Here is a 23,781-nt window from a genome sequence, read left to right on the forward strand (position 1 = left end):
TATATGCAAGACTTCGAAATTCACCTTAAATGGGAATGTGGCAGTTTAATACATTAATGCATGAGAAAACAATGCATACATACAATGGGACACATTTGCAAACATTTACAGCATCTCTTTCCTTCAAATTGCATTTTTGATACAGTAATTGGACAGGGAAGGACAATGAACAATTGTTGCTCTATTACGTTTGCTTTGATGTTCTGGATATTGGGCTGAAACAGTATACTCATATTTACCCAAATGTGGAATATTTACAATATAGTACAGGAAGTTGGCATTTAGTTGGCATCTAAAGTATATATATTTTTTATATCTAGGATAAAAAACGAATAAACAAAAAAATGCTTGATCAAGAGCAAATTCAAACCCACACCATTCAGACCAATGACAAAAAGATCATCAAAATATAGACTTCATTGCAGTTTAGAAAATAGGAATATTTGACAGTTCCAGTGTTGATTCAAAGTGAGGGTTAGGGCTATGCCCAAATGGCACCCTATTCCCTATATAGTGCACTACTTTTGACCAAAGCCCAAGTCTTTGCTAGGTAAAGCCCCGTCTTATCTTAGCTCACAGGTCACCATAGCCGCACCCACCTGTAGCATGCGCTCCAGCAGGTACATTTCACTGGTCACCAACAAAGTCAATTCCACCTTTGGCCGTCTTTCCTTCCAGTTCTCTGCTGCCAATGACTGGAATGAATTTAAAAAATCACTGAAGCTGGAGACTCATATCTCCCTCACTAACTTTAAGCATCCGTTGTCAGAGCAGCTCACAGATCATTGCACCTGTACATAGCTCATCTGTAAATAGCCCATCCAACTACCTCATCCCCATATTGTTATTTTTTTATTTTTTTGCTCCTTTGCACCCCAGTATCTCTACTTGCACATTCATTTTCTGCACATCTATCACTCCAGTTTACCTGCTAAATTGTAATTACTTCGCCACTACAGCCTATTTATTGCCTTACCTCCCTAATCTTACCTCATTTGCACACAATGTATATCGATTTGTTCTATTGTGTTATTGACTGTACGTTTGTTTATTCCATGTGTAACTCTGTTTAGTTGCTTGTGTCGCACTGCCTTGCTTTAACTTGGCCAGGTCGCAGTTGTAAATGAGAGCTTGTTCTCAACTGGCTTACCTGGTTAAATAAAGGTGAAATATATATATATATATTTTTTTTAAAGTCCTCTGGTCAGAAGTAGTGCACTATATGGGGAATAGGGTGCCATTTGGGATGCAAACCTAGATCTACAGTATAAACCTCTGCTGGATCAGAGAGTGTAGGAAGTAGGCTGCAGCTATCGTCAACATCACCAGATATCTCCCAGGCTCCAGCAGTTGTCCAGAACTTCCTGTTTAAATGAACATTGAGATGATTGAAGATTGTATTACATTAATATGTCTACACAGTAAGGTTTATTTGTATGTTTCTGTTCAGTTATACACTATCACACCTACTGTATTGGGTGTGTGTGGGTGGGTGGGTGTGTGTGGGTGGGTGGGTGTGTGTGGGTGTGTGTGTGTGGGTGGGTGTGTGTGTGTGGGTGGGTGTGTGTGTGTGGGTGGGTGAGTCAGTGGTGTACTTACTTGAGCTGTATTGGGTGTGTGTGTGTGGGTGGGTGGGTGTGTGAGTCAGTGGTGTACTTACTTGAGCTGTATTGGGTGTGTGTGGGTGGGTGGATGTGTGTGGGTGGGTGAGTCAGTGGTGTACTTACTTGAGCTGTATTGGGTGTGTGTGGGTGGGTGTGTGTGGGTGGGTAGGTGTGTGTGGGTGGGTGGGTGTGTGAGTCAGTGGTGTACTTACTTGAGCAACCTTCTGTCTGCTTGAAGATGCCCATCTTCTCACTGTCTTTGATAGAGTTCATCTTGTCCGTACTCACCTCCCCTGGAAGTCAACAGGGTTATTGTTTATTAAAAGTCACAGTAGTATGTAGCATTGAGTTACCACAGTATTATTACAATGTTATTGCCACTTTATTCTGCCCTGTAATTCTCTTCATCAGGCTTCCCTAAACTAAGAATATTGTGTAAAGATTGTTTTGGAGTATGTGAAAGCTTGGATGGTATATCATGCATTCTCTACCAGAAAGTTGGTTGGCCCTCTTTGATGTCACGTAGGTTGATACATTGCTATGTTTTCATTTATGAAGCCCTTTTACAAAAAGTTCCACTGTTCCTAACATCATTACTAAACTTTAGTCATACTAGCTACCACACCCGGGCTCAGGGATGACTAACTCTGTAAATTCCTGTGGTCTCTCAGAGTTAGGTAAATCAGCTTTAGTTTTCTTGCACATTATTTGTGGAACAATCTTCAAAATGTTAAATGTGATGTTCTGGTGCCTCTAGGTCCATTCAGAAAGATGATTGAGGACCTTATTACTGATGAATGTGATGTTCTGGTGCCTCTAGGTCCATTCAGAAAGATGATTGAGGACCTTATTACTGATGAATGTGATGTTCTGGTGCCTCTAGGTCCATTCAGAAAGATGATTGAGGACCTTATTACTGATGAATGTGATGTTCTGGTGCCTCTAGGTCCATTCAGAAAGATGATTGAGGACCTTATTACTGATGAATGTGATGTTCTGGTGCCTCTAGGTCCATTCAGAAAGATGATTGAGGACCTTATTACTGATGAATGTGATGTTCTGGTGCCTCTAGGTCCATTCAGAAAGATAATTGAGGACCTCATTACTGATGAATGTCTTTGTTTTTTATGACCGTGTTTTTCTTTATGCTTGCATTTTGTATTTATATTTTCATGTGTGTATTTTCTGTAATTTATTGTCTCAGTATGACTCAATAAATACATCTACAGCCTAGTCTGAGTACCCAGATCAAGGTAAAACTATGTTTTTTTCACTAAGATAGTTATCATTCACAACTCTGTATGTCTTCATCGGGCAGCCCTAGACTGAGAACGTTCCACTGTGTTCTTCTGATGTCATAAAGGCCATCCTGTCTGTGCTATACTGTGGTACCACTTCTCCATACACTGCTCTCCTCTGTCCTACTGGGACAGACAACTTGGAGGGGGACACAGGCTGCATCCCAAAGGGCACCCTATTCCCTACTTAGTGCACTACTTTTGACCAGGGTGCATAGGACTTTGGTCAAAAGTAGTACACTATAGAGAATAGCCAGACACTTAACTCCTGCATCAGGTTACCCAGCAGTTTTTCTAGGTTTTGTAAGGCTTTTGAATGGGCAGAATTATTCATTGTCTGGACAGACACAGAGGCCTGAGCAGCTAGCTACTTAGTGCACTACTTTTGATCAGGGACATTAGGGTTCTGTTAAAAGTAGTGCACTATGTAGGGAATAGGGTGCTTTTGGAACGCAACTATATCTGAGTAGCTCTCAGAGTGTGACACAAGGGCTGAGAAAACAACAAAGCTTAATGGGGGGAAGAATCAACACCTAGCATAGCATCTACACAGACTCCCACGATTTGACAGTTCGTTGAAAACGACACACAAAAACCCTGGTAATTGCTCCGTAGCATGAGGAGGAGTTGTTTTTCTCCATTATACTAGGCTTAATCTGTGTCCTTCAAACCATCTGTGAGCAGCCTACTAGAGGTCGACCGATTAATCGGAATGGCCGATTAATTAGGGCCGATTTCAAGTTTTCATAACAATCGGAAATCTGTATTTTTGGACACCGATTTGGCCAATTTTTAAAATATTTTTATTTTTATTTATTTAATTTGATTTAATCTTTATTTAACTAGGCAAGTCAGTTAAGAACACATTCTTATTTTCAATTACGGCCTAGGAACAGTGGGTTAACTGCCTCGTTCAGGGGCAGAACAACAGATTTTCACATTGTCAGCTCAGGGAATTCAATCTTGCAACCTTACAGTTAACTAGTCCAACTGTAACGATTCTCCTCTTCGTCTGAGGAAGAGTAGTCAAGATCGGACCAAAATACAGCGTGGCACGTGTCCATGTTAATATTTATTTGAACTCAGAACACTAAGACAAAATAACAAAAATAGACCAACACGAAAGAGTTCTGTCTGGTGCAGACACAGACACAAAAAACAACTACCCACAAACACAGGTGGGAACAGGCTACCTAAGTATGGTTCTCAATCAGAGACAACGATAGACAGCTGCCTCTGACTGGGAACCATACCAGGCCAAACCCAGAAATACAAAACATAGAATGCCCACCCGAACCTACGCCCTGACCAAACCAAAATAGAGACATAAAAAAGGAACTAAGGTCAGGATGTGACACCAACGCTCTAGCCACCTGCCTCTCATTGCACTCCACAAGGAGACTGCCTGTTACGCGAATGAAGTAAGCCAAGGTAAGTTGCTAGCTAGCATTAAACTTCTCTTATAAAAAACAATCAAACAATCATAATCACTAGTTAACTACACATGGTTGATGATATTACTAGTTTATCTAGCGTGTCCTGCGTTGCATATAATCGATGCAGTGTGTATCGTTGCTCCAATGTGTACCTAACCATGAATATCAATGCCTTTCTTAAAATCAATACACAGAAGTATATATTTTTAAACCTGCATATTTAGCTAAAAGAAATCCAGGTTAGCAGGCAATATTAACCAGGTGAAATTGTGTCACTCTGTGTTCATTGCACGCAGAGTCAGTGTATATGCAACAGTTTGGGCCGGCTAATTTGCCAGAATTTTATGTAATTATGACATAACATTGAAGGTTGTGCAATGTAACAGGAATATTTAGACTAATGGATGCCACCCCTTAGACACAAATATGGAACGGTTCCGTATTTCACTGAAAGAATAAACGTCTTGTTGTCGAGATGATAGTTTCCGGATTCGACCATATTAATGACCTAAGGCTCGTATTTCTGTGTATTATTATGTTATAACTAAGTCTATGATTTGATAGAGCAGTCTGACTGAGCGGTGGTAGGCAGCAGCAGGCTCGTAAGCATTCATTCAAACAGCACTTTCGTGCGTTTTGCCAGCAGCTCTTCGTTGTGCGTCAAGCATTGTGCTGTTTATGACTTCAAGCCTATCAACTCCCGAGATTAGGCTGGTGTAACCGATATGAAATGGCTAGCTAGTTAGCGGGGTGCGCGCTAATAGCGTTTCAAACGTCACTCACTCTGAGACCTGGAGCAGTTGAGGGTGGCTGTTGTTGTTGTGTTGCTGGTTCGAGCCCAGGGAGGAGCGAGGAGAGGGACGGAAGCTATACTGTTACATTGACAACACTAAAGTGCCTATAAGAACAACCAATAATCAAAAGGTATATGAAATACAAATGGTATAGAGAGAAATAGTCCTATAATTCCTATAATAACTACAACCTAAAACTTCTTACCTGGGAATATTGAAGACTCACGTTAAAAGGAACCACCAGCTTTCATATGTTCTCATGTTCTGAGCAAGGAACTCAAACGTTAGCTTTTTTCATGGCACATATTGCACTTTTACTTTCTTGTGTTTTTGCATTATTTAAACCAAATTGAACATGTTTCATTATTTATTTGAGGCTAAATTGATTTTATTGATGTATTATATTAAGTTAAAATAAGTGTTCATTCAGTATTGTTGTAATTGTCATTATTACAAATACATTTAAAAAATAGTCAGATTAATCGGTATTGGCTTTTTTTGGTCCTCCAATAGTCGGTATCGTATCGGAGTTGAAAAATCATAATCGGTCGACCTCTACAGCCTACCTCCTCATTCTTCAAAAAGGCATTCCTCCACTCACCAACACCCACAGCTCGTGTTTCAGCACCTCCATTCCCTCTCTACCTGACTGTCAGTTGTGACACTTTAATGACAAAGACAACTATATAAGTGGTGTGATGTTCAACTACTCAGACAACATAATTATAACGTTTCGGATGTAAACAATGGGTTTACATTCCAGGTGAATGCTTTTGACTAATGTAGTGTGTCATGGCCTCCAAGAAACTAGATTCCAACATAGATTTCCAAATATGTAAATACACACCCACACACCCACACACCCACACACCCACACACACACACACACACACACCTACACACCTTCTTTGCCCACTTTGAGGATAATACAGTGCCACAGACACGGCACGCTACCAAGGACTGTGGGCTTTCCTTCTCTGTGGCTGACTTGAGTAAGACATTTAAACGTGTTAACCCTCGCAAGGCTGCCGGCCCAGACGGCATCCCTAGCAGCGTTCTCAGAACATGCGCAGACCAGCTGGCTGATGTGTTTACGGACATATTCAATCTCTCCCTATCCCAGTATGCTGTCTCCACATGCTTCAAGAGGGCCACCATTATACTTGTACCCAAGAAGGCAAAGGTAACTGAACTAAATGACTATCGCCCCGTAGTACTCACTTCTGTCATCATGAAGTGCTTTGAGAGACTAGTCAAGGATCATATCACCTCCACCTTACCTGTCACCCTAGACCCACTTCAATTTGTGTATGGCCTCAATAGGTCCACAGACGATGCAATCGCCATCACACTGCACACTGCCCTATCCCATCTGGACAAGAGGAATACCTATGTAAGAATGCTGTTCATTGACTACAGCTCAGCATTCAACATCATAGTACCCTCCAAGCTCATCATTAACCCTGGGTCTCAACCCCGCTCTGTGCAATTGGGTCCTGGACTTCCTGACGGGCCGCTCCCAGGTGGTGAAGGCAGAAAACAACATCTCCACTTCGCTGATCCTCAACATTGGGGCCCCACAAGGGTCCGTGCTCAGCCCCCTCCTGTACTCCCTGTTCACCCATGACTGTGTGGCCATGCATGCCTCCAACTCAATCATCAAGTTTGCAGACGGCACAACAGTAGTAGGCCTGATTACCAACAATGACGAGACATCCTATAGGGAGGAGGTGCCGCCACTCGGAGTGTGGTGTCAGGAAAACAACCTCTCACCCAACGTCAACAAAACAAAGGAGATGATCTTGCACTTCAGGAGGCTGAAGAAATTTGGCTTGTCACCAAAAATCCTCACAAACTTTTACAGATGCACAATTGAGAGCATCCTGTCGGGCTGTATCACTGCCTGGTACGGCAACTGCTCCGCCCACAACCACCGCAGGGCTCTCAAGAGGGTGGTGCGGTTTGCACAACGCATCACCAGGGGCAAACTACATGCCCTCCAGGACACCTACAGCACCCGATGTAACAGGAAGGCCAAAAAGATCATCAAGGACAACAACCACCCGAGCCACTACCTGTTCACCCCGCTACCATCCAGAAGGCGACGTCAGTACAGGTGCATCAAAGTTGGGACCGAGAGACTGAAAAATAGCTTCTATCTCAAGGCCATCAGACTGCTAAACAGCCATCACTAACAGAGAGGCTGCTGCTTACATACAGACTTGAAATCATTGGCCACTTTAATAAATGGATCACTAGTCACTTTAATAATGCCACCTTAATAATGTTTACATATCTTGCATTACTCATCTCATATGTATATACTTTATTTTATACCATCAATTGCATCTTGCCTATGCCGCTCAGTCGTTGCTCATCCAAACATGTATATGTATATATTCTATTCAATTCCTTTACTTATATTTGTGTGTATTAGGTAGTTGTTGTGGAATGTTAAGATTACTTGTTAGATATTGCCGCACTGTCGGAACTAGAAGCACAAGCATTTCGCTACACTCGCAATAACACCTGCTAACATCTGTATGTGACCAATAACAATTGATTTGATCTTTCCAATATAACGTTAGACTGGTGATAGACCTACACTGTATTGTCACTGTTAGTATTTGACTTGAACTGACGTTTACCTTAAAATGAGGGACAACAATGTGCAGTAGCTGTCATTCTTACTTGAATTGCTGTCATCGCTTCAACACCTCTGCAGTGAACCTGTCCTGAAACCACTTCTGAATATGGGTGGCTAGCTTCTCACTACTTTCAATGACTCACTGAGGAAGATACTTTATTGTTTTTCTGAAGACGCTGTAGGCTCTTAGACTATAAGCTCTAGGGGATCTCCCTCACAAGTGCTTAAAGCTCCAATGCAGCCGTTTTATCTCAATATCAAATCATTTCTGGGTAACAATTAAGTACCTTGCTGTGATTTAAAATGGTCAAAAATAGCAAAGAGCAATTTCTCAAGCTAGAATTTTGCTAGGACTGTCTGGGAGTGGTCTGAGTGGGGAGCTGAAAAATGAAAATTAGCTGTTATTGGCAGAAAGATTTGGAACTCTCTTTCTTATTGGTCTATTAACTAATTTACCACCTGGTGATATCACCAGGCAGGCTAAAGCACCATCCCACTAAAACAGGCAAGAATTTCAGGCTGTCTTTTCAAACAGCTTTTACATTAAAAGAGCATTATCATAATTATATTTTAACCTCATGGTGAGGAAAAATGTATATTGTAGAACACAGGAATATCACTTTTCGACTGCACTGGGACTTTACACTTTATTGTTATTGTTAAAACAATTCCCCCACATGCACTGTCAGATGTTATAGGCTGATCTGATTCATCAGCACAACCCACACTCTTCCTTGTTACACCTTACTCCCTGTTCAGTTTTAGGGTCAGGAGAGGGGACTTAGTATATTATCATGGGCACAGACAATAATTCATTCTGTAATGTTTTGACTTTGCCACAATTATCAGTGTTGGTGCTGGAACATTTGTCTGTGTCTTATTTGGAAAGAATGTAACTTTTGAAATTCAAAGAGAACACGCTTTCAGTCAGATTTTGATAAAGGAATATTGGGCATCATTGCGCTGAACCATAGACAAACAATATACTTCTGTATGTCATCAGCTATACCAGAGATAAGGAAGCTGATAATTGCATGGGCACAGACAAGAATTACCAATGTAATGTTTTAAATGTGTCTTAAGTGCCACTGCCTCCGTAATTCCGAGACATAAAATGTTTCTTATTTTTTCTTCTTTGATCAGAGAATATTGTGAATCACTGTGCTGTACCCATTCACATACATCACTCTATTACTGGCTGTACCTGAGACAAGGAAGCTGACTTTCTGGCACGGTCCGTCCACTGTGGCCAGAGGAGACCCTGGAAGGATGGTGACCCTGGACATGTTCAACTCTAGGACCTCTGCCACCCTATTGCGGAAGTCATATCTGGAGAGAAAAATGAACAATAGACAATTTATTTGATTGTTTTTAAAATTTGTTGGGAAGATATACAATTTGACAACATACATACATACATACATACAGTGGGGGGGAAAAGTATTTAGTCAGCCACCAATTGTGCAAGTTCTCCCACTTAAAAAGATGAAAGAGGCCTGTAATTTTCATCATAGGTACACTTCAACTATGACAAGACAAAATTAGAAAAAACATCCAGAAAATCACATTGTAGGATTTTTAATTTATTTATTTGCAAATTATGGTGGAAAATAAGTATTTGGTCACCAACAAACAAGCAAGATTTCTGGCTCTCACAGACCTGTAACTTCTTCTTTAAGAGGCTCATCTGTCCTCCACTCGTTACCTGTATTAATGGCACCTGTTTGAACTTGTTATCAGTATAAAAAGACACCTGTCCACAACCTCAAACAGTCACACTCCAAACTCCACTATGGCCAAGACCAAAGAGCTGTCAAAGGACACCAGAAACAAAATTGTAGACCTGCACCAGGCTGGGAAGACTGAATCTGCAATAGGTAAGCAGCTTGGTTTGAAGAAATCAACTGTGGGAGCAATTATTAGGAAATGGAAGACATACAAGACCACTGATAATCTCCCTCGATCTGTGGCTACATGTCCACCCCTGTCTGAAGTTTGCTAGAGAGCATTTGGATGATCCAGAAGAAGATTGGGAGAATGTCATATGGTCAGATGAAACCAAAATAGAACTTCTTGGTAAAAACTCAACTCATCGTGTTTGGAGGACAAAGAATGCTGAGTTGCATCCAAAGAACACCATGCCTACTGTGAAGCATGGGGGTGGAAACAACATGCTTTGGGCTGTTTCTCTGCAAAGGGACCAGGACGACTGATCCGTGTAAAGGAAAGAATGAATGGGGCCATGTATCGTGAGATTTTGAGTGAAAACCTCTTTTCATCAGCAAGGGCATTGAAGATGAAACGTGGCTGGGTCTTTCAGCATGACAATGATCCCAAACACACCGCCCGGGCAACGAAGGAATGGCTTCGTAAGAAGCATTTCAAGGTCCTGGAGTGGCCTAGCCAGTCTCCAGATCTCAACCCCATAGAAAATCTTTGGAGGGAGTTGAAAGTCCATGTTGCCCAGCAACAGCCCCAAAACATCACTGCTCTAGAGGATATCTGCATGGAGGAATGGGCCAAAATACCAGCAACACTGTGAAAACCTTGTGAATTTTGCACGCCCAATTTTTCAGTTTTTGATTTGTTAAAAAAGTTTGAAATATCCAATAAATGTCGTTCCACTTCATGATTGTGTCCCACTTGTTGTTGATTCTTCACAAAAAAATACAGTTTTATATCTTTATGTTTGAAGCCTGAAATGTGGCAAAAGGTCGCAAAGTTCAAGGGGGCCGAATACTTTCGCAAGGCACTGTATATATATTCATGAGGATGTACTGTCATCCCATAATTCAGGATTAGTGATTATTCAGGTGTGGCACATGTGGTGGCTGGCTGAGGAGGTGGTGAGAATACACTCTTTGAAAAAAAGGTGCTATCTAGAACCTAAAAGGGTTCTTCGGCTGTCCCCATAGGAGAACCCTTTGTAGAACCCTTTCCACAGAGCAAGATAATACTGGTGTTTCCTTGATGGTTGAAATATTCCCCATAAATGTAAGTGCCAGGTACTCAAGTATTAAAAACAAGTAGTCTAATTACATGTAACATTCACTTCCTCATTCCCTCTCCAGTTCCATGGTTTAATACCCGCTCAGTCTCACATATTGGCTCCCAACACGAACCCCTGTAGGTCTTAGCTTGATGGGCTAACACAGTCTGGAGTTCACAGGCGGTTTAATATCCAATCACACCCACCTGCTGAAAGACATGACGTTGGGGAAGGTCTGCTCTGCCCAGGGGGATTCTGGAAGAATGACGGCACACGCCAAGACATCGCTGCCTCTCCTCAGGACCAGGGACCTGTGGACCACTACAACAACAACATCAACAACAGCACCAAAGTCAGAAATATACTTTTTATATTATCACCTAAATGACTTTGTTGATTCACACATGACATATCCCCTAATAGTGAAGGTGGTTGACATTTTTCTCACGAAACTTGATTCTCTTGGGAAACAATGTGATGCAACAATTTTGGATTGCAGTTCGGTGAGCGTGCAATGACAACACATCAATATTATGTTTCATGTGCATCCTAAAGGAGTCTAGATTTCTGAACAGACAATGTGTGTCTGTTACCTGTGTACTCCCCTGACATGTGTATGCTGGTGTCTGAGTACAGCTATCTGTATTCTGTCTCGTCCAGCTTACAGTGCTGAGTGTGTGTGTGTGTGTGTGTGTGTGTGTGTGTGTGTGTGTGTGTGTGTGTGTGTGTGTGTGTGTGTGTACATGCTTGTGTGTTACCTGTGTAGTCCCCAGCCAGTTGTATGCTGGTGTCGGTGTAAAGCTGTCTGTGTGTCAGGCTGACTGTCCCCTGTCTGGTCGTCAGGTCTCCCACCTCACAACTCAGAGCGTTGTCACGGGAACAACTGGAGTTCTGAGAGAGAACAGAACAGAGCAGAGTAATATAAATATAATTACTAGAAGGGAAGTCCCCATTCATGTCAATAGGGCTGGGTCAGAGGTTCCATGACTTTTCTACTCATTCTAATGTTATTGAAACCAATTCTAACAAACACTTCCACTTCTGGTTATGAGAACAATGTGAAGTATATGGTTGTGGTTGTGGTGTAGTTTCAAGTTTTAATGTCACACGCATAAGTACAGTGAAATGCCTATCTTGCAAACTCAAAACCCAACAACTGTGACATTGTCAAAGACAAAGATTTGATGGAATATCAAACACAGTACCGTTGGATTCCATAAGACTTGCTGATCAAGTGGAACTTTAAAGTTGGAATAAAGCAGAGATCAGCGCTCCATAGTGGGGGACATTCTCCTATGATGGCGATGTGCTGGGCCCTAATTCATAAAGTGTCTCAGAGTAGGAATGCTGATCTATCCTAGACACTTCATGAAGAAGGGCCATGATGTATTGTGAGTGAACATGAGAGAATAAACTCACCCCAGCTTCCATGTTGAAGGGGTTAAACGTGTCCCCAACACCGGGACACTGGTTGTCGTTCACCTCAGAGCCTTTACCAGTGATGGTCCAGGAAACCTCTGTTACCTGGTTACAGTGGGGAAAACAGGATTTCTCTGATGTTTTATCATTCTTCTTATACAGCTTCCCTTTTCTAATATAACCTGTGATAGGATTCTACGGTAGATAGACTCTAGTGACAGACATTAAAATGTTACAGGGCAGCTGATTTGTTTCTACGTCTGTATTGTGGTTCTACATCTGTATTGTGTTTCTACATCTGTATTGTGTTTCTACATCTGTATTGTGTTTCTACATCTGTATTGTGTTTCTACATCTGTATTGTGTTTCTACATCTGTATTGTGTTTCTACATCTGTATTGTGGTTCTACATCTGTATTGTGTTTCTACATCTGTATTGTGTTTCTACATCTGTATTGTGGTTCTACATCTGTATTGTGTTTCTACATCTGTATTGTGGTTCTACGTCTGTATTGTGGTTCTACATCTGTATTGTGGTTCTACATCTGTATTGTGTTTCTACATCTGTATTGTGGTTCTACATCTGTATTGTGTTTCTACATCTGCATTGTGTTTCTACATCTGTATTGTGTTTCTACGTCTGCATTGTGTTTCTACATCTGTATTGTGGTTCTACATCTGTATTGTGGTTCTACATCTGTATTGTGGTTCTACATCTGTATTGTGGTTCTACATCTGTATTGTGGTTCTACATCTGTATTGTGTTTCTACATCTGTATTGTGGTTCTACATCTGTATTGTGTTTCTACATCTGCATTGTGGTTCTACATCTGTATTGTGGTTCTACGTCTGTATTGTGTTTCTACATCTGTATTGTGTTTCTACATCTGTATTGTGGTTCTACATCTGTATTGTGGTTCTACATCTGTATTGTGTTTCTACGTCTGCATTGTGTTTCTACATCTGTATTGTGGTTCTACATCTGTATTGTGGTTCTACATCTGTATTGTGGTTCTACATCTGTATTGTGGTTCTACATCTGTATTGTGTTTCTACATCTGCATTGTGTTTCTACATCTGTATTGTGGTTCTACATCTGTATTGTGTTTCTACATCTGTATTGTGTTTCTACATCTGCATTGTGGTTCTACATCTGTATTGTGGTTCTACGTCTGTATTGTGTTTCTACATCTGTATTGTGGTTCTACATCTGTATTGTGGTTCTACATCTGTATTGTGGTTCTACATCTGTATTGTGTTTCTACATCTGCATTGCTTGCTCTTTGGGGTTTTAGGCAGGGTTTCTGTAAAAGCACTTTGTGTCAACTGCTGATGTAAAACCGGCTTTATAAATACATTTGATTGATTGACTTTGATTTCTCGATGCCGAGATTGCACAGTAGGCTAGAAAACAGCCACTATGTGACATAAGTTATTTGTTGCCACAAAAATAGGATATTTTTCCAGGTTCCTGTTTTTAATTGAATCTACCTGTGATAAGGTTAGGAATTAGATAACAATGACAATGTGACCGTTTTTAATTGAACCTACCTGTGATAAGGTTAGGAATTAGATAACAATGACAATGTGACCGTTTTTAATTGAACCTACCTGTGATAAGGTTAGGAATTAGATAACAATGACAATGTGACCGTTTTTAATTGAACCTACCTGTGATAAGGTTAGGAATTAGATAACAATGACAATGTGACCGTTTTTAATTGAACCTACCTGTGATAAGGTTAGGAATTAGATAACAATGACAATGTGACCGTTTTGTGTTGTTGTATCTATTAAAAGAGATTGAACAGATGCAAGAGGTCCATGCATGCTTACATCTAGTACCTGTGACGCCCGCACGTCCACCTCCAGAGTGATGTCACTGGAGCTGCCATCCAGAAAAGTCTGCTGGGACTGAAGACAGTAGAGGATACTGTTAGACTAGCTACTGAGTCAATGGGACTGAAGACAGTAGAGGATACTGTTAGACTAGCTACTGAGTCAATGGGACTGAAGACAGTAGAGGATACTGTTAGACTAGCTACTGAGTCAATGGGACTGAAGACAGTAGAGGATACTGTTAGACTAGCTACTGAGTCAATGGGACTGAAGACAGTAGAGGATACTGTTAGACTAGCTACTGAGTCAATGGGACTGAAGACAGTAGAGGATACTGTTAGACTAGCTACTGAGTCAATGAGACTGAAGACAGTAGAGGATACTGTTAGACTAACTACTGAGTCAATGGGACTGAAGACAGTAGAGGATACTGTTAGACTAGCTACTGAGTCAATGGGACTGAAGACAGTAGAGGATACTGTTAGACTAGCTACTGAGTCAATGGGACTGAAGACAGTAGAGGATACTGTTAGACTAGCTACTGAGTCAATGGGACTGAAGACAGTAGAGGATACTGTTAGACTAGCTACAGAGTCAATGTAATTTAACCAGGTGTTTTAAGGTTATGCAATCTTACGTCACTGGGAACATGAACACCTGCTGTCCTGTCAGCAAAGCTATATTAGCACTTGTTTTATGAGACGCTCATACCAGGTGTTCTGAACTGTCTGTAAAGAACACGCAAATCCTGCATCTGATAGACCATAATATTTGAAAGGATATTTGATGGGTTCTCTAAGCATCCTAAACAGTGATAGAGATACACTGTGGAGGACACGGGTCTGTATAGGAGCCTGACAAATACAGCTGTTCTCCTGAGTGCTTTAGACTGGGGACTGCCTGGGGTTGCCGGGGGCTGCCGGGAGGCTGGGGGCTGACTCTACAGGCCAATACTACATGGCTGTGTTTACACAGGGAGCCCAATTCTGATATTTTTCCACTTTGATTGTTCAAAAGACCAATTAATGAGAAAAAAAACCCATCAGAAATGGGCTGCCTGTGTAAACACAGCCATAGACACACATAGACAAACACAAACACTCACAGATATACACACACAGATCCAGACACACGCCCTACCGTCACACACAGGACTCTGCCACAGCCCTAATGAATTCACTGTCTGGCGCAGCAGAAAATACAGTGTCATGTTTTTGTGGCAGCTTTGTAATGATTCGCCAGCTTACTCTCCTGGGACGTATCATAACCGGGATAACATCCACCCTGCAGATGTGTGTTCTTGTATTCCTCATGGTCTGAATTAGTCTAAATCGGTTTCCCCTGCAGGCAATAATGACGTCTTTTTTGTTGTTGTATATATTTGGCAATTATTGCTTTATTGGATTTTTTTCTGAAATAGCATTAGACCGGATTCAAACCAATGAAGTACTTTTGTGCCATCTGAATATTGTAGAGAGCAAAGGTGAGGTCCAGGTCTTACCAGTGTGACTGTCCCCGTCACCGTGCTTTTGAAGACAGCCTTGGCAAACACCCAGTGTCCATCTGTTGCATTCTCAGCTAAGACGTCAGCACACCGCATCCTGGAGTTCACAAACACAAACAGACCAACTATGAACTCCTTAAAGAAACGACTCAAAAAATGAAACATTTAGGGGACGCAAACCTGATTCAGCTGTGTTATAAACTGTTATGCCGATTCAGAAGACTGACCACATACCCCCTTTACAAGTCAACACCACAACAAGAGATGAGGATGCAGCATTCCAGACATCCTACCCTATAAAGGCCTTTACCTGTTTGGCTTCTTGTTGTGCCAAAGAAGCTTCGTTCCAACCTAATAATGTGAGCTGTCCCGTGTCCTGTATAGCCAAGTGTAGCTCATTTGGTAGAGCATGGTTCTTACAACGCCAGGGTTGTGGGTTCAATTCCCGTGGGTGAACAGTATGAAAATGAATGCACACACAATTACAGTAAGTTGCTCTGAATAAGAGCATCTGCTAAATGACTCAAATGTCTGTGTGTCCTAGAGTGTTGGGCCAGTAACTGAAAGGGTTTCTGGATCGAATCCCTGAGCGACAAGGTACAAATCTGTTGTTCTGCCCCTGAACAAGGCTGTTAACCCACTGTTCCCCGGTAGGCTGTCATTGTAAGTAAGAATTTCTTCTTAACTGACTTGCCTAGTGAAATAAAGGTTACATTTAAAAAAATAAAAGTGAATATAGCGATCTCCCTTTTACATGAGTACAGTGTTTGATTTGAGTCAGAAATGACTCTGCGTGAACTGACTGAGCTAAAGAGGAATGGTGCGATAATGTAAAACATTCTAATTTTGTCAGAAGTTCCGTTCATGAATGTCAAGGTATCACAAATGTGACCCAAAGAGGAACCAAGTCTACAGCCGTCTTAAATGAATCACACACCACCTGTTACAATCTTTCCCCTTGTGTATTTTTGGTTCGGCTGTTTATAGCACTCCTGGAGGGAACTGTGGCTATACAGACCCATGACAAAGGACACATTCTCTCTGTCTCTGTCTCTGTCTCTCTCTCTCTCTCCCTCAATCTCTCTCTCTCTCTCTCTCTCACACACACACACACACACACACACACACACACACACACACACACACACACACACACAAAATCCCCACACTCACCTGGATCCGTTAGTGTAGTGAACCACCAATGACCTCCCCACTATACTGTTCGGCCCTGTCATCGGCATGTTCCCGTCCAAATACTGAGTCTGTGTCTGGTTCTGATCCGTCAGCATCCCAAACTTCCCGCTGATGTCCCCGGCCTCATACTCATCCACAGTCCCTGACCCCGGAGCAGGAGAAGCAGACACATTCCAGGAGAAGGGGTTGAAGTGGTCCATGACGTTGCTGTCCGAGCAGGGCTCTCCTGTAATATTAATAATAATATGCTTTGTTTGATAAAAGCCTTTCACAAAATGAGGGGAAAGGATTGATACTTTGCGTTTTAAAAAATTAAGATTTTATCAAGTCATCCATTCATATTACAAAAGAGTTACAACTTTGAAATGAATTAACAGATATACACACAAAGGCTGAACAAACAGTCAGAACACTAGAGGACTTTCACAACACTCAAGGACACCTGGCTCCCATTATAAAGTACATGAAATAGTACCTGTGGTACTGATAGGCAGCATGTGGACGTGGTAGCCCCCAGCCCTGGAGCTGAGTCCAGCCAGGGAGACGTCCATCATAGTTGGGCCCTGAGGGAAAGCCTGGGAGAACCGGATTTGGCCCCTAGAGACCCCTGGTCCATGCCAGGGGCCCAAGACCGCCGCGGGCATCCGGACCTCCGTGAGGTTAGCACAGGCTATCCTGGGGGCGGCGCCCTCCGCACTGTGGATCACCACCGATCGACCAATCATGGAGCCCGACCTGGCGGGAAGTGACAACCAGGAAGTGGTATCCGTGAAGAAGTGTTTGGCCGACGCCCCACCCACTCGGGTCCCCAGGTCGAGGGTGCTGTGCTTTTTGGAGAGGTCCCCCACCTCACAGGAAAAGGGTCTGGAGGGGCCACAGTGGAGGGCGTAGCTCAAATCCTTTGTGTTCACGTTGAAGGGGTTCCAGTGGTCCCCCGTGGTCCCACACCTCCCCTTGTCCGCGTCTGTCTCCGAGCTGATAGGATACATGTGGATGTGCCAGTGGTGGTTACGTGTAGCGGTCTCGGAGGGTCTCCCATAGGACAGATCCATGAAGACTGTGACATCAGACAACGGGTTGCTCTTAAGTTGGACGAACTGGACCATACCCACCACAGGGTGACGGAATGTAGCCCTGGCTACATGCACCTCTCCTGGGTAGCTTATGTAGGCGCACAGGAACCTAGTTCCATCCGGACGGTGGATTACCACAGACCGACCCACTATGCTGTTCTGTCCGAACAGAGGGAGGTTGAAGTCTGTGAAAACTGCTTCCATCACAGCTTTACCCTCTAGTGACCCATGCCTGGCGCTGAGGTCCCCTACTTCATACCGGTCATGGGTCGACCCAGGTCCAGAGGGGTAGGTGGGATCTTTAGTGTCCATCCCAAACGGGTTCCAATGGCCTCCAACGTTGTCGTTGGAGCAGGTCGTCTGTGGCGGTGACCTCATAGGAGGTGTGGGGAAGTGGTGGATGTGATAGGGTCCGACCCGGCTCCCCAGATTGGTCAGATTCACTCTCAGTTTTGTGACTTCGAACGGCGAGTCCTGCCTAAAGAGGAAGTAACCCTTGACTCCTCTCATGTTCACCAGGGCGCTCACCTCCTTCCTGTCCATTTGTATGATCTCAGCGCACATATAACTCAAAGACCCCAGTTTGAGGAGAGCAAAGCGGGTGTTGGAGCTGAAGCTAGCAAGGTCCAAACGAGACTTGACGGGTGTAAGAGGGCTGCCTACTTTCAGTTCCCCAAGCTGGGTGAGAGATGAAGGTTCCAGACTATCCAGAAGAGCCTTACAGTCTCTAGCAGAACTCTGCGACGTCAAAATGGTGATGTTGGTTGCTGTAGCACCGACCTGACCAATCGTTGCCAAGTTTGCGAGGACCCTGGTGTGGGTCTGTCCGATGCTCTGCCTGATGTAAATGTCACCGGCGACCGAGCTGAAGAACCTGGCCTGCCACGTCTGAACTGTGGTTTGACCGCTTATGACTGTACAAGCTTTGGTGCCGTTGCACGTCTCCAAGGTCAACGAAAGGTCTTCCAGATTTGACCTCTGCTTAAATAGACTGGACATATTAACAGTGGTGTTGGATGAGAATGGATCAATGGTGAACGTGAAGATGCTCGCTCCTAAGTTGGCTTCAAGGCAAGGCTGAGCAAAATGGCCGAACATCACAGGGAACACACTCAGGGAAAAGTTGAGCGTCGAATCACAAGTTCCGGTACCGGTGACGTTTACGGTCGCCGTCTGATTAGTGGAGTCAAACCGCACCCATCCCGTGACTCCCCCCATGTTTAGGTTGGCCTGAAACTGGATGCAGGAACTGAAATCTGAAAAACCCAGCCAAACAGACAGAGAGACATACAGACAGACAAACGTGGAAGTAAATAAGTGCACAAGGAGGGACGTCCCTATTGTGTTACATATGAATTGTTTTGGAGTGTTCACATGCTTTGCCATTATGGACGTAATAACTGACTGGTTTAGTAATTGATATTGATCTTTCTCATTTCTCAAGGAAGTTCTTAAAGGTCCAATGCAGCCGTTTTTATCTAAATATCATTTCTGGGTCACAAATAAGTACCTTACTGTGATCGTTCTCAATTAAAATGGTCGAAAAGAAACCAAAATATCTTCTTGGTAAAGGGCCATTTCTCAAGGAAGAATTTCACTAGGACTGTCTTGGAGTGGTCTGAGTTGGGAGGGGGAAACTGAAAACTAGCTGTTATTGGCAGAGACGTTTGGAACTCTCCTTTTTATTGGTCTATTAACTAATTACCAGGCAAGCCAAAGCTCCATCCCACCAAAACAGGCTGAAATTTATGACGGTCTTTTCAAACAGCACTTACACTAAAAGGTCATTATTATAATCTTCACAATTTCACAGTATTATTTCAACCACTATTGGGGCCACTGTGTGGAAGTATATACAGTGCCTTGCGAAAGTATTCGGCCCCCTTGAACTTTGCGAACTTTTGCCACATTTCAGGCTTCAAACATAAAGATATAAAACTGTATTTTTTTGTGAAGAATCAACAACAAGTGGGACACAATCATGAAGTGGAACAACATTTATTGGATATTTCAAACTTTTTAAACAAATCAAAAACTGAAAAATTGTCGTTCCACTTCATGATTGTGTCCCACTTGTTGTTGATTCTTCACAAAAAAATACAGTTTTATATCTTTATGTTTGAAGCCTGAAATGTGGCAAAACGTTGCAAAGTTCAATGGGGCCGAATACCTTCGCAAGGCACTGTATAAAACACAGGAATTCATGTTTTCGACTGCACTAGGCCTTTTAGGATAATCTTAGTGGTTTATGATATTTCTTCAAGCTTAAGTATTGACGACTATACAGTAGCAGTGGTTAAACTGACATATTGTCCAAGGCATGTAGAAAGGGTTTCCCCCACTATTACAGTCACTTCTTCATCACTGTAATGTCAATAGCTAGTATATTTTTTATCATCTCTGTAATGTCAATAGCTAGTATATTTTCATCATTACTGTAATGTCAATAGCTAGTATATTTTCATCATTACTGTAATGTCTATAGCTAGTATATTTTCATCATTACTGTAATGTCAATAGTGGTGGAACAAGTACCCAATTGTCATACTTGAGTAAAAGTAAAGATACCCTAATAGAAAATGACTCAAATAAAAGTCACCCAGTAAAATCCTACTTGAGTAAACGTCTAAAGGTATTTAGTTTTAAATATACTTAAGTATCAAAAGTAAGTGTAATTGCTAAAATATACTTAGGTATCAAAAGTATAAATAATTTCAAATTCCTTATAAACCAGACGGCACCATTTTCTTGTTTTTTTATTTACGGATAGGGGCACAATTCAACGCTCAGAAACAATTTACAAACAAAGCATGTGTCACGACTTCCTCCAAAGTCGGTCCCTATCCTTGTTCGCGCGGCGTTCGGCGGTCGACGTCGCCGGCTTTCTAGCCATCGCCGATCTATTTTTCATTTTCCATTTGTTTTGTCTTTGTTTTACACACCTGGTTCCAATTCCCAAATTACATGTTCATTATTTAACCCTCTGTTTTCCCCATGGTTTTTGTGCGTGACTGTTTTATTGTATGTTCGGTCCGTTGTTTTGTGGGCTTGGTATGTACGACTTGTTATTTGATATTTTGAGTAAAGTTACGAGTGTTACTCATCTCTGCTGTCCTGCGCCTGACTCCTATGCACCAGCTACACACAGAACATTACAGCATGTGTGTTTAGTGAGTCCACCAGATCAGAAGCAGTAGGGATGAGTGTGTGAATTAGACCATTTTTTTGTCCTGCTAAGCATTCAAAATGTAATAGTCTTTAAGAATGTAGTGAAGTAAAAGTAAAGGTTGTCAAAAATATAAATTGTAAAGTACAGATACCCAAAACAACTACTTAAGTAGTACTTTAAAGTAGTTTTACTTAAGTACTTTACACCACTGAATGTCAATAATTAGTACATTTCATCATCACTGTAATTTCAAAAGCTAGTATATTTAACGTGAGACGATGACAGATAGCTGCAGCGAATTAGTAATATTAAGTAATCAACATGCGTGTAGTAGCCTATAAAACAGATACGCATACCAGTTAATATACCTTCATATTCTAGCCGAATGATAGCCTATGTCTCAGGACTGTTATGAATGTAAGGTATGCAGTAAACATCAATATTAGGATATCTGGAGGAAGTAAACAAAGCACCTATGAATGTGGGCTATTGGACCTCTCACTTAACCGATATGCCCCCTTACCAGGAGTATACTGCTCACCTGATCTAAGCTGAAATTACACTGGTCTCATGTAACACATTAATGGATTTCGTACAAGAGCTCAACTCAGCCGTAGAGAATAGGCTACTGGCGCCAAAGACTGCTGCGTGAGCCAAGCCATGTATTAAGGATGAATGAAATGGCTATCACCCTTGCTACCCAATGGGCTGATAACATTGTCTTAAACTATAGGGCTTTAGTCAAAAGTAGTGCACTATGTAGGGAATAGGGTGCTATTTGGAAAGCAGACATTGTCTCTCAGCGCATGTAATTCTACCAATTAGCCTGGGTAGCCCTGAGAAATGCTACAGTATCAAATGACATTCATAGCTGCTACGGGTGGAGTGTATGTATCTAAGGGTGAAAAGGTAATAACAGAGTAATATGTAAATATACACCACAGGTGTGTTCTGAACCTGTGACCATGCAGAAGACAACTCCATTGGAACATCACTGTGATTTTTAACATCAAGTTTGAAAGATTAGTTTGATACTTGATAGATTAGTTTGATAGTTGATAGATTAGTTTGATACTTGAAAGATTCGTTTGATACTTGATAGATTAGTTTGATGGATTAGTTTGATTGATTGAATAAAACAAAGTATTCAGAAAGAAACTGTATTGATCACAATCTCTTTTTAGGGACAGTTGATAGGAATAGTTAACAATCAATTATTAACTAAGCAAGTGGATTTCAAGGTGTAAATGTTATGTGACCTTTTCCCACACCCTCTACAGTAACCAAGTAAACAGCACTTTGTATACAAAAGAACTGCAAACTAACCAGGCTTAAGTATTGCAAAAGTATTTCAAAAACCATTTGACGTACTTACCCAGAAAAGCCAACAGCACGACAACTGGAACAAGGCACATATTGGCAAATGTGTGTATTGTACTAATGTATGAACACATGCAAAAAATAAAACCAATGTACATGCAAAATCCAAATCAGAAGGGTATAATAAAACGCTGAGTGTGTGAAAGAGAGATCATCGTGTGTGTCTGTGTGCGAGCGAGTGTGTGTGTGTGTGTTTGGTCTCTGAAGGAACGACTGTGTGTGTGTGTGTGAGAGATGTGTGTGCAGCCTCCCTCTCTGTGCCTCTCTCTCTCTCCCAGCATCAACCCCTGCTGTTTAAGCAGCTGATTGGTCCAGCCAACACCACTGTATCTATTCTATGGAGCATAGGAAAGGAGGGGCTGGCTGGCTGGTTGGTTGGCTGATTGACTGAGTGACTGCCTGACTGGCTGTTTAGCTGACTGGTTGGCTTAATGACTGATTGGCTGGCTGACTGGCTAGTTGAATAACTGGTTGGCTGACTGGTTGGTTGGCTGACTGACTGATCGACTGGCTGGCTGGCTGACTAGCTGAATGACTGACTGGCTGGTTAGCGGAATGACTGACTGGCTGGTTAGCTGAATGACTGACGGACTGGATGGTTATATGAATGACTGACTGACTGGCTGGTTAGCTGAATGACTGACTTACTGACTGGTCAGCTGACTGACTGGCTGGCTGAATGACTGACTGTGTGACTTGACAGTTTGTCTGTCGGACTGGATGACTGGTTGGTTGGCTGACCGACTGGCTGGTGGGGAACTCCCCCTGATCTAATCTCTATGGTCACACTAGGAGGCTATAGCTTTGTGAACACACACTGTTGCCTGTAAATATGATGAACAATAACGCATGTGGATACATGCACACTCACAAAGTACATAGACACACACAGAATTACCCGTACACATACACACAAACTCAAAGTCACAGCTGACACAACGCCTACACAGGCTGATGACCACACAGCCACACAGTACATAGACACACACATAGAATTACACATTAATATTTACACGCACGTACAAATACACACAATGGTTATGTGGACAGGAAACCCATATTAGGGATTTCCTGAGCCCAAGTCCACACACACACACACTCAGACACACACACATTCAGACACACACACATTCAGACACACACAGAAAAAAATACACGAACAAGTTAATGAACAAGTGATTGAGAGATGAAATACATGAATGATCAGAAGAGATATGGAATGAGTACAAAAGGAGGAGAGAATTTTAGTTGGGGGCTGTTCTTTATTCAGTTTGAAAGATTGTGTGGTTATTTATATATTATTTTTAGTTTATGATAAAAGTGTGATTAGAGTTTTAACCCATAGGATAACCCTTTTTGCTTCTAAGTTAGAACCCTGTTGGGTTCCGTATAGAACCTTCTGTAGAAAGGGTTAATGCTTAATGGGTGACATGTC

General features: G+C 42.2%; 1 protein-coding gene across 3 annotated transcripts in view; it reads right to left on the minus strand.

The window, feature by feature from the left end:
• Nucleotides 1-944: 944 nt before the first annotated feature.
• The window catches only part of LOC110485617, a 31,525-nt gene continuing 8,688 nt past the window's right edge, over nucleotides 945-23,781 (minus strand). The window contains exons 1-11 of one of the 3 annotated variants that reach the window (XM_036940212.1): nucleotides 22,342-22,604; nucleotides 17,200-19,053; nucleotides 16,704-16,950; nucleotides 15,528-15,627; nucleotides 14,033-14,101; nucleotides 12,188-12,292; nucleotides 11,527-11,659; nucleotides 10,975-11,089; nucleotides 8,984-9,108; nucleotides 1,817-1,897; nucleotides 945-1,364 (exon numbers count right to left, since the gene is read on the minus strand). In XM_036940212.1, coding sequence (XP_036796107.1) covers nucleotides 1,261-1,364; nucleotides 1,817-1,897; nucleotides 8,984-9,108; nucleotides 10,975-11,089; nucleotides 11,527-11,659; nucleotides 12,188-12,292; nucleotides 14,033-14,101; nucleotides 15,528-15,627; nucleotides 16,704-16,950; nucleotides 17,200-19,053; nucleotides 22,342-22,444 — 3,036 coding nt within the window. In that variant the 5' untranslated portion in view covers nucleotides 22,445-22,604 and the 3' untranslated portion in view covers nucleotides 945-1,260. Of the gene's footprint in view, nucleotides 1,365-1,816; nucleotides 1,898-8,983; nucleotides 9,109-10,974; nucleotides 11,090-11,526; nucleotides 11,660-12,187; nucleotides 12,293-14,023; nucleotides 14,102-15,527; nucleotides 15,628-16,703; nucleotides 16,951-17,199; nucleotides 19,054-22,341; nucleotides 22,605-23,781 lie in introns of those variants that run through there. The other 2 variants (XM_036940211.1, XM_036940214.1) reach the window with 2 other exon arrangements.

This window comes from Oncorhynchus mykiss, chromosome 13 (assembly GCF_013265735.2).
Source record: "Oncorhynchus mykiss isolate Arlee chromosome 13, USDA_OmykA_1.1, whole genome shotgun sequence".
NCBI classification, from domain to species: Eukaryota; Metazoa; Chordata; class Actinopteri; order Salmoniformes; family Salmonidae; genus Oncorhynchus; species Oncorhynchus mykiss.